The sequence below is a fragment of the Triticum urartu genome, chromosome 3A (assembly GCF_056163025.1).
Source record: "Triticum urartu cultivar PI428250 chromosome 3A, HENAU_Tu73, whole genome shotgun sequence".
Taxonomy (NCBI): Eukaryota; Viridiplantae; Streptophyta; class Magnoliopsida; order Poales; family Poaceae; genus Triticum; species Triticum urartu.
Window position 1 is genome coordinate 617,470,669 of NC_141875.1, and position 11,485 is coordinate 617,482,153.

The 11,485-nt window shown below is 48.0% G+C and overlaps 1 protein-coding gene and 1 long non-coding RNA gene across 4 annotated transcripts; one reads left to right on the plus strand and one right to left on the minus strand.

Moving 5' to 3' along the window:
• Positions 1–2,667: 2,667 nt before the first annotated feature.
• Positions 2,668–8,460, plus strand: LOC147980820 (uncharacterized). 3 transcript variants are annotated; one of them, XR_015598685.1, is made up of 6 exons: positions 2,668–3,125; positions 3,230–3,308; positions 4,708–4,778; positions 4,876–4,930; positions 6,047–8,110; positions 8,304–8,460. It is a non-coding gene; the product is annotated as an uncharacterized LOC147980820 (long non-coding RNA). The 3 variants fall into 3 exon arrangements; XR_015598687.1 differs by having other exon boundaries at positions 2,668–3,078; XR_015598686.1 differs by having other exon boundaries at positions 2,668–3,078; positions 3,234–3,308.
• LOC147980821 (RING/FYVE/PHD zinc finger superfamily protein) lies at positions 6,091–9,470 on the minus strand. Its single transcript, XM_087513607.1, has 5 exons — positions 8,801–9,470; positions 8,291–8,420; positions 7,872–8,087; positions 7,142–7,759; positions 6,091–7,052 (listed from the first exon to the last, which is right to left on the minus strand). Exons 1-5 carry the CDS (start codon positions 9,138–9,140, stop codon positions 6,200–6,202), a joined length of 2,157 nt encoding a protein of 718 aa, XP_087369733.1. The 5' UTR covers positions 9,141–9,470; the 3' UTR covers positions 6,091–6,199.
• Between the last annotated feature and the right edge of the window lie 2,015 nt (positions 9,471–11,485).

The window sequence follows — 11,485 nt, forward strand, 5'->3', positions numbered from 1 at the left end:
GAGGCAAGCCATATTTGGATTCCGTATGACATACACATAAAATGTGTGGTAAGATTTCTTTAGGTTTGCCAATTTATGATTCTTATTTTAATGAACTAATCTTAAGCAAATTTGAAAAAATATGTGACAAAGTACGGCAATGCAAGACCTAAAATCAAACAGTCCCATGACACCGCTGCAGAAAGCAGTTAACAGCCGTGGCATCTCAAACGAAAGTCGTCTAGTGGCAGCAAGTAGCAGTGCTAAGAGCATATAGCCGATCCAGCCTCAAATGTCCCGGCGGCACGTCTAGACACGAAAATGTGACCCAGTTAGGCGTCTCAAACGCCCGGGCGCGTCCGTCACGTCAGAACCGGCCCATGCTAACCCACCCATCCCACATATATTCATTTCCTTTCGCTCATCGGACCAAACCCTAATTATTTCACTCCACTCCTTCCTTTGCTCCCCTCCGTCACCCAAGCTCATCTCCGGTGATCTTCGGTCGTCTCCGTCATGTCGGGCAGCGAATCCGAGTCCTTCACGTCCAGATCCGTCGATCTCGAACTCATCATATGCGGCCCTGAGGAGGAGATAGTTGTCCGTCGGGAATCCATTGCGTCCACCCAAATGGCGCATGGATCCGGCGCTAGGCGTGCCGTCGCTGCCTCACCGGAGGCAGTGCGGTTCGTCTGGCGTTCGAATGCGATGGCGGACGCGCAACCCCTCTGTTGGCGCGTCGAGCACCACGACGCACCATGGGCGTCATCCGACAAAAACATGACACGGCGTGCCCGCCGTACGAGGCAGCGGACATGGGAGGCGGCGGATGTCGGTGAGGTGGAGTCGCATTCTCCGGCGCCCCGTATGGTGCAACAGTCCGGGTGCCGCAACCTTGTCGTGGTGGATGTCGCCGGCTCGTGATCCATCATCGATTTGACGTTCACTGACATCATTCAGGTTCTGGGCTCCGACGAGGAAGAGCAGGGCATGGGAGACGGCGGCGCCTTGAGTCCCGTGAGTTGGCTCGTGTCCCATGCCCTACTTTACCTTGTCGTCGACTGGACCAACACTTTGGAAAGCGTAGCCGGCCGCCGGACACGGGCACGAGCTCCGCCTAAAGATCAACGTGTTATATGTAATAATATGAATTCGAGGTATCCAAATGTGGAATACATTGTCTGAGGTGTGATTGGTCAGTATTTGTGGACGCGTCCGCAGGTGATTGAGGGGTTGAATTGCCAGGTCCTGTTGTAGATGCCCTAAGCTAGCAACTAGTCGTCCACTTACAAATATCAAAATGGGAGCAAACATCGGAGCTAATATAATCCATGGACAACTGAGACCAAAAAAGAAAAAGAAATACGGTAGCGTTTGTGGAAGCAGAATAGGTGCTCGAAAGCAGGAAGAACGCCTGTTATTTTAAGGTGGGACAGACATTACAACGTGCCTCTAAACTCTCCGCTTAACCACTACTCGATGGCAATGTGAATACCGGCACGCGGTGAAGAGTTCGGCATTTTCAGCGAGGGTAGATGCAAAGGCGGAAGAATATTTCCCCAATTGCGGTAGCACGATGGGCAGGCAGGCTCGCGGGTTGGTCCCTGGAGATGCCTCTGCCCGTGCGGTTTTTCCTTGGCCGGTGTACAAACAAGATGGGCAACTCGATCGTCTTGAAATGCAGAACCGCCCAAGATTGCATGCAACGATGCTGCCAAGATGGAGCATTCCGCCCGCCTCCAAGGAGAAAAGGTCACACACAGTACGTGTCATCAGTGCTATCTATATCCTCTCACGTGTGGCGCCTCTCGGTGCACAAGAGTGCCGGTCCACGCCACGAAATGACGATGAGTACATCCACATTCAGTACATGTATCTAGCGAGTTTCATGCTACTGGGTTTGCACAGAGACGCTGCTGCCCTGCTGCCGTGCCGTCAGGCCGCTCGCTTTGACCGACTCTGTAAAAACAACGAAAACAGAGCACCCCTGCTACCACCCAGCGCTGACACTTTCCTCCCTTCCACGACCGCGTGGGGTGGGGAGGGGACTGGACCGCACGCTGACCAGTCAGTGCCCCCGTCCCCTAACCGAATAGGGTAAGCAACAAGAGGGCCCGCACAACGCGTCTCACCGAGCCCAGGCGCGGCTGACACGAGCCAGAAGACATGGCCCTAACCGCAACAGTGCGTGCCTGACGCCACGCCACCATGGCCATCGAGAGCATGGCAGCGCCGCCTACGGTTGTACATGTCGCCAAGACCGTGATCATAAGATAATTATTTTTTTGCGGGGATCGTAAGATAAATTTGAAATTCGGTGACAAACTTTTCTCTCAATGGAAATCGAATCGAACCTCGCAGTATATAAACCTTTTTTAGGTTTTTTATATTAGTTTAACAGTACTCCAATTACCGAATCCTTGACCAATTCCTCACCTTGCGTGTGGCATTGGCGCAGATACGATGCGGCCTCCCTCCCGACCCCATCATCACGTACATTAATTACGTATCCGCAGAAAACCCACGCAGTATCAGCTTTTCCTCACCGCGCCTCGTGATATTAGTGCTGTCGCTCGTTTTCTTTTCTTTTTACCCAAATATCTGGTGTGGAAGGGTGAGGCGAGATCTCCACGGTTTCCTCTCCACCGTCCCGTCCCCCGTACCCGTTTCCTCCCGCAGTCTTCTTCTTCCTCCCCCGAGTCCTGACCTACCCTACCCCCGCCCCGCCCCGCCCTGCCCCTCCCAAGCAAGCTCCAATCCCGGCCCGATGCGCCTCCGGCGCCCCCGCCCCGCGCCGCGCCCTCGAGCTAGCTCCCCGCAGCTTGCCACCGCTGCCGCCTCTCGCCACGCGCGTCGCGGCCATCGGCCTCATCGCGCGGGTCGCTTGCTGCCTCGGCCCCCTCTGGCAATCTCGGCCGGCCGTCCGTCGGTGAGCTTCCTCTAGTCCGGCGATTGGACGAGCTCAGCCGACCCCTCCGCGAATTCTGGCTGCGCTGGTTTGATGCACGCGCGCCGTCTTGATCCGCCCCTGCTTCGAGCTCGGAGTTCGTATTTCGGCCCGGCGGATTCTAGGGTTCCATGCTTGCGTTCCGAATTGGGGTGTGTGCTGATTATCCCCTCGATGTTTTCACCGGCTTCGGAATCTGGTAGCTGATTAGTGATTAGTGCTTGTGATTCTGGTTCCGCCTGGCTCGGATCATTTTAGGGCTTAATAATAATCCTTCTGCGTTTCCGTGTCTTATGTGTCAAGGCAGGTGCTGGAAAGGCGATGCGCGCCCTCGTGGTCTTGGTGCTCGTTAGGTGCATTGGTGGCCGGCTGCTCTTTTCAGGTATTCTATTCAGGTTTTGGTGCACGATTGGCTTGCTTCCAGTGTTTCGAATATCTGGCTCGCCGCTCGGTTGATTCTGTTTCATTCAACAAGGGTGTAAATATGCAATAGCAGTTTTATGAGGTAGGATAAATTAAGAGGATAAGAGCTGTATCTTTCAAAGCTTGAAAATGTTAACGCGTTTGGTAGAGTTCATGTGTTCTTACTTGGTGATCATCCTTTCTGTGTGCTTGCGTTTTGAATTTTGTGGACAAAATTGCGAGCTTCAGTTTCTTTAAGAAGTAGCACGATGAGCACCAGATGTGTCATTTGTGGCCCTTATGAAATGTTAGGTTTGGTCGTACTTCTCAGTTGCTGGTGGTCATAAGAGTATTGCTGTGGCCAAACGCCGAACAGAGTTCATTTTCAGTGTCATCAGGCTAGTTGATTACCCTTTGAATGTTTCATGAACACAAATGCTAGTTGTGATCAGCATAGTTTTGTAAGCCTTGATAGGATGCGCATAGACAAATGCTAAAATATTAATCAACAAGATAACCCTGGTTAATCAGTTTTTTCTAGCTCATACCAGAGAACCCAAGATCTTTACTCTGTTCAGGATCTCAGAAGCTGCATGTAGTAAATAAGAGCCTGCTTGGTTTGGAGCCACATTTTGGCAAAGCTCAAACTTGCCAACATTTGGCAACTTTGCTAGTGTTCGATTCGAAGAATTGCCAAAAATTGGAGCCCAAGCATTCATCTGCCAACTTTTAGGGTTGCCAAAATTTGGCTCAAACCAAGTAGTCTCTAAATATTTATATATGAAATCTCATGTCTACAACATCCTTCTACTTTTCGTGATCAATTTACTTAGCTATCTGTTATGTGTAGTTTGTTCCTTTTGACATTTGCTAAAATTCTGGTGAGCACACACATTAACCATCAATATTTTGAAGAACGCATAAAGCGACGCTTTTATGGTTGGATATTCTATAGTTCTTTCTGCCTTCAGATCTAAGCAATCGACTACACTTATAAATAGATGATTATATGCAGTGGAACCTTCTAGTATCCTTTTTCTTCCCTATAACACTAAAACATTGCATTGTTATGACAATTTATGAACATACAAGTCTAATCTCCAGAATTGCCATGTTCGTTAAAAGGTGATGGCATAAATACCAATATGCCCACTCTACAAAGAGCCTTCAAGACATTCACCAGCACTGCAGTATCTCCTTACATTTGTGCCGAGGCTGGTGTTGTGCCTTATGACTCTTATTAATAGCAACATAAAATGTGTACACGGTACAACTTGGAGTAGCTTTAACATCCTTCACTATGTTTAGTTTGTAACTACTGGCATCTGCTATTGGTCCCTCATAAATGTAGTTACTTAATCACACTATTTCCTGTGCAGATTTCATGTCTGTTGCACACCTGTCCTGTTAATCGATAACCCAAGGAAGCTCTTTTTGTAGCGTAAATAAGGTATGTGCCCTCTGTTCTATCTCCACACTTACCATTCGCTAATTGCTTAGTACCTCTACTTTCATGCTGAAAGTTCTAGTGAATTTTCATTTTACAGGTTTATAATTTCAAGCATCAAGACAAGCTTTAACTTATTATCCAATAAACTTGTGGTAAGTAAGTTCTTTAACATGTAATCTGTTGGGGTTTGTGCATTGATTACAAGTCAAGAGACTAGTCTAGCGACTAGTCTATGAGTCGCATTCTGGGTGTCGACTAGAAATCTCGTGTAGAAGTAGTTCGCCGTTCGACTCAAATTTTTTTCTTTTAGGGACTGGGAGGGGATAAGTGAGCCAGCCTACCAGCCCGCAGCCTCCAATATTTCTGCTCTCCCTGGATCTGCCCCTACGGTCTCCCTCCCTCTGCTGGCTATTGGATCTGCCTGTCTGCCAGGTTGCAGCAAACAAGCAAGCAAGCATACTAGCATAGAAATTTCTCCCTTCTCTCCTTCCCTTCTTTGATTTGATTCCCCCCCCCCCCCCCCCCCTGCCCTCTTCCTTATTATCGTTTTGCTTGCTTCAGTTTCAAGATCCTTAGGCCTGAACCGCAATGTCTACCCACTGGAGATATCTCATGTAGTGTGTTCAGAAGCAGCTGCAGCTATGAGCAATACGGTCCATCAAAGGATCCTGCAAAAGCCAACTAGGAGCAAGGATCCAGCATGGAAATACGCTTATTGGCCTGACATGCAGAACAAATTGATTACTGCAAGTTGTGTGCTACAGTACCATATCGACTAGTCCAACAGTAGTCTAGACTAATCACGATTAGTCTATGAGTGTCAACCTTCGAACGACTCGTAAACTTCCAAATAGAACAAAACTAGGACAAACTGAATAGGCTCGTGGCATCATTTCTTATGATAAATGATAATGAATACGTACTGCTATGACTTTGTCAAGTTTCCATGTCAATAGTCTCAGTGTTACTATACATTTGATATTTTGTGTTTATCATGAAACAGTATTATTATCGTTCAGTAGTTTCATAATAGTGAATCATACATTTATCTTCACTTAGATTCGTCTTCAAGACGTTGATCTTGATAGTTTCACTTATTTTTGTAGTGCTCTGAACTTAGTAATGCTTGATTATGCTTTACTAAATTTAATCTGCCTTGTGAAGTAGTAATATATCTGATAATGTTGACATAGCTTCACATCATATGTTTAAATGTGCAATTACTGAATATTCGTGTCATTTCACTATTTTTTCTTGTTCTAATGCAGAGCAGCAGATGATTAACAGATCAGAGAGGATTACTTCAAGGGAATAGAAGAAATACTGGTCGAAAGACAAAGATTCCATTAACCACAGGTCCAGAGAGGCCTCGGGCACTGCTCCCCACTCTCAGTATTTACATTTCACTACATTATGTACAGTCACCCAACAGTTGCTAGGCGCCCAATTTTGCCTGCACCGCCAACAGAAGATCCTATCTCATCCTTGCACCTCCCGGCAGAAGCCATCTCCATTCTGCCACCACTGCCGCCTCCACCCCCACGACCCCCCTTTCCTTTGCGTGGGCTGGCACACTTCCTGCAGATGAATTTTTCAGGGACTTCTTCAAAATCACTGATCCCTGAGCATCTTGTGTGCTGCCACACTCCACACGCATCACACGCCATCATCCTCTCACCGTCATCGTCCTTGGCACCACAGGTGCAGTCCACCGTCCAGTTCTCCAAGCCCCTCTCCATCCTGAACTGCACAATTCTCCTGTTATCCCCAGTGCACCGTCCTCTCACCCTAACAAGCTGGCTCGGGCTAAGCACGTGCTTCACAGGGGTTGTGTCACTTAAGTTCGGGAAGTCAGGGAGCTGTTCAGCCTGGAAGCTGTGGAACATGAGGTACGTTTCTTGAAACACCCTTGCGGCCAGCATTTTCAGTTCACCGAGGGTAGCACTTGCTGGTAAAAGTACAAGTTCCACCGGAGGTGCAGTGTAGTCCTTTGGGTGATCAAGCAGTTCAATGGAGCACCTCACAGCAAGCAGAATTGGGTTCGGAGGAGATTCTGGAGCGCTCTCATCATAGTGTTTGATGAACTGCTTGCAGTCAAGTATCTTTGCAGCTGCGTTGCGTGCTGATGCACCCACCACCTCTGGTTGCGAAGACAGCATTGTTTCTGGGTTCAGCAGAGCATCATAGAGGAAGCGAAGATCATGTACAAGATGCTCAACAGAGGGCCCAAACACAGTTGCATCAACTAGGGACTGGTTGTTATATGTTTCCAGCCTGTTTGGCATGAAATAAGGGTCAACATACTGGAAATTGCCTGATGAGGTTCTGCAAATTGGAGCAACATACTGGAAACAAAGGTTTACCTGTATTCAATTGCACTCGTCTCAGCATTGCAGCGGACAGCAATGAAGTGGCCATCGTCCATCAGTTTTCCCCGCAGTCCTCGAAGGGAATAATCCAGCAGCTCCTGTGAATCAACAGCCTTTGATGCAGCTCCCCTGAGTGCACGCCAGGACACCCAGCGTCCAGCTTGGACAGCCCGGAGGACCTTGAGCATTGCCGCTTCTGCTCGGTCGATATCTTCATTTGTCCACATGCAGAGCACGTTTGATTCAACTTCTCCATGCCCATCCATGGCTGGTTTTGACATCTCAGCGTCCTTACGAGCTTGGTGAAGCAGGTGCATTATGAACCGGAAGAGGTCCCTCACAGTCACAAGCTGTCGATCAGAAAGGGACCAATACAGAGCAATTGTGTTCTGCAAAGGGGTCCTGATGGGGCTGCGATGTGAGGAGTACAAGGCCAGGTGTATACCGGAGAGCACATCAACCGCCTCCTGGTAGGTATCTGAGGTATGAGCAAAGCTACCAGCGCCAAACTTGTATCCCCATTCACCATACCATGGATGCCCAGTTGTGATGGCATGCAGAAGCCTGTAGTCCATTCCTTGCTTCTTGGATATGTCCATGACAGTGACCTTCCTGCAAGGGGCCAAATGGAATTCTTAGTGCTATTGCTGGATGGATGGTGTTTGAATAATGGTCATGTCATGTCACCGTAACTGCACCATCAACAGCAGTAAAAGTGGTTTACCTCACATGCAGCACCTTGCACAGGCGATCCCAGAAGCTCATTATGTCACGGCCAGTAAGGTGCCTCGACCCGCCCTCGCGGCCATTTACCCTGAGAAGATGCCCATAGCCGTTTGCATGCACAACGGCGTGCAGCAGGTGAGAGGAATCGTCAAGATGCAGGTACCCGCACTCTTCCAGCTCCTCGCCTTCCATGTCAAAGTTGCACAGGAGGCACCTGGAGAAGAAATTGAATCCAAGGTAAGGGTACATCTTTGCACAGAGAAGAATCTTTGAACAGACTGTAAAATAAAATCGCACATACAGCCCAGGGCATGCAGTTCAATTGTTCAGTGATATGTAATTTTTTTCTTCAGATATACATGCAGAAATGTATGTTCGTTTTGTCCAAGAACTGATATGTATGTTTGTTCTTCCAACCTTGATTCTGCAGCGGCCATGGGAGTCCCGCAGCGCAGGCAGCATGTGCGACGACGGCCAGCCATCTGGATGCTGTCGTTCTCGATGATGAAATGGTAGCGCTTGCCGCACACCGGGTGCCCACTCCATCCTGCAACAGCGCACAGATGCATTAGAGAACGAGATTCCGTCACCGCTACTGTATGATTGTGACAATAAGGAGAACGAAACTAATCATGCACACTGTTCGCTCAAAAGCAACACCCCAACAATAAAATTTGTGAGCTGTTGGCCTAGAAAAATTCAGGAAAAACGTGCTACGCCATACAGGCGGCATTTACCCGACACTCGAAAAAAATAACACACGTGAAATAATTTAAAAAATGAAATCAACATAAATAATAAGAAGACAAACAGGACATTATCCAACAAAACGTCTTCAAAAAGAAAAAAACACAATTTTATACGGGGAAAACAATGTTCCGAGGACAGAGAAAATAAAAGAAAAGGGGAAAAAGGAAAGCAACTCACCTACGACTCTGCACTGATCGCAATACACAGATCGCGATCTGAGCACATCCTCCTCGACGACGTTGAGCTCCACCCCGCAGCCGCCGCCGTCCTCCTCCGGCCCTTCCTCGCCGACCCGCAGCGAGACCCTCCACGTCAGCAGGTGCGGCGGGGCGGCCGCGGCCGCCGGCGAGAAGATGGAGGGCAGCGGCAGCAGCCGCGCGTGCCTCGCGAGGAAGCCCCTCACCGCCTCCCGGAACGTCCCGACCGCCCCGCCGTCCGTGGCCGCCGGGAACCCGGCGAAGTCCCTGGCCTCCGCGCGCGTCCTCGCCTTCTTCAGCGGCCGGCCGTTCACCACCATCTCCGCTCCCCCCTCCGTCGGATCTCGTCAGATCTGGCCGCTCCGCCCCCGTCTCGCTCCCTCCTTCCTCGTCGTCGTCGAACCGGATCGGAACCGTGGTTAGGGTTTGCGGCGGCGGCCGCTCCGAGATAAAGAGGGGGGAGGTGATGGGGTCGATTCCTTCGAGGTGAAGCACGACCCCGTACGCCCGGTCCTTGTACACCGGCGCGGTGCAATGAATGGCCTGGCCCACGCGCAAGGGGGAGGCCTATGGTGGGACGGGTGTATGCGCCTGCCTGCGGGATCTGATGGGACGGGCGCGTCAGGTCGTGACAGAGCGCTAACCAGGGTTGGGTGGGTGGGTGGTTGGGTTGGGTCTGGTTGGGTCCGAGGGCTTTCCGAAAAGATAGCGGCAGAAATGGGAGGGAATAAAGACGCGGGGGCATGATGGTCATTTCCTGCCCCCCGTTTCCGGAGAGGACGATTGCGAGAGGTGGACGTGGCCCCACCTAGATGGAATGACCTGAATACCCCTATCGGTCTTGGGGTTCGCACTTTTCTGGATCTGTTGGTTGTTGGCGCTTCTGCGTGCTGGCCTACCACGTGGCGATGGCCTCAGCCAAGGACGTCGAAGAGAGGGGCCTCCAAGAGATCAAAATAGTATTAAGGATTTTGTTGCAGCAAACCATGGACATCATTCTATATTTGAACAAAAGAAGTGACCATTTTCTTGAGAGAATAATCTTGTTTAGAATAAATATTGTAATCAGTAGGTAAAGTGAACATTTTCTTGAGAGAATGATCATGTGGTGACTGGTCTCTAGAAAATATAGTAACCAATGCTCAATAATCTACTGTAATGCTAACTGACGAACGTTCGCGAGAAAGAAATTGTCGGCGAACGCCCTCGGAGCCATTTGATCGAGATCAAACGGTGACCTTTTTTCTTTAAAAAAACTCTTCTCTATGAAAATTTATCATGCTAGTCTGAAAATGACACCCCCCCCCCTCCCCTAAAACTCAAACGCCCCCCGATGAACGTTTGCCATCCAAGAGTGTCCATACTCTATTGTTGCAGACTTTGTCTATCCGACGAAGCTTCTAATTTTAAATCATCACACATCTCGATGGCACGCGAGGATTAAGACTATATCCAAATATGAATGTGGTTTGAAGAGAAAAAAAAAGTGGATCACTTGACATAGTGAGGGTCTTTTTGAGTTGAAGAAATTTCATAAGAATATTGGAGAATTTAAATCCATATACATTTTTTCGTAAGGAAATACTTTGTACCATAGGATTTGGGTCAGCAAATTTGTTTTGTTACAATACCAAACTCTTTTTAGAATCCATTCGTATGCCCTTTATTCCATAGAAATCTCAACATGACCTCAAACCTCTTTTATTTAATTTCCTTTGAGAAATCCAATACACTTGCACTCTAACTTTCTACTTTCGCTGATCAAATCATCTAAATTTATGTGTTTCTCGTGTGCGGCATCCAAAGACCACCCTCTACAAATGCCTATGTTTAGAAACCATGTAGGAATTCGTAGCACTGGCATCTCGATCTTGTGTATTTTCTATTTCCGTGTTTTCGATTTCCTGCAACCCAAAGAGGCTATACAATTTTGAATGCTATGTATACCCTATTGCATCAAGAAAATATGAGAATTAAAAAATCATTTATTCTACTGATGACTACCCCTCGCGCTCATCAGGATTTTCTTTGTGCGCCAAACAACAGATTATACGAAACCGAACCAATATCTTTGCAACGCTTTTTTTATAGAATGACGTGTAATTTAAAGTCAACATAAATTGCAAGTACAATATATTGAATCAGAAGTCCAAGAAAATTACAAAGTAACTCCTATAACAAAAGGTACTCCGCCACACATATATACTTGCACAAACTTGACTATCTTCATATATTTCATAAATACTCTTGAGTCCCCAATCCAAAAGGATGGTAAGTCGTGACGAATGAACGTACTTAGGTCGGGGATGATCTATTATAGGTACATGTCGTAAAACTAGAACATCTTCACCATAACGTCACCAAAGGACTCCAAACTCACAATGAATCACACCAACAAAAGCGACAGTAAACGCTAACACATACTCATCAAGCCCGTATGAACGAATTCGCGAGGATATAAACCTAAAATCCACATCAAACTGCCACTCATACACCTGCATGAACTTGATTCATAGGTTTCAAAAATCCTCTTGAGTCGCCCATCCAAAGGGATAGGAACCTCGATTAATCCTTTTTGAATGGAATCAAAAGTTGCGATTTTCTTGGTCTAGTGAATAAATGGATACAACATGGCTCAAATTCTGGTAAAATAAAAGGCAACATG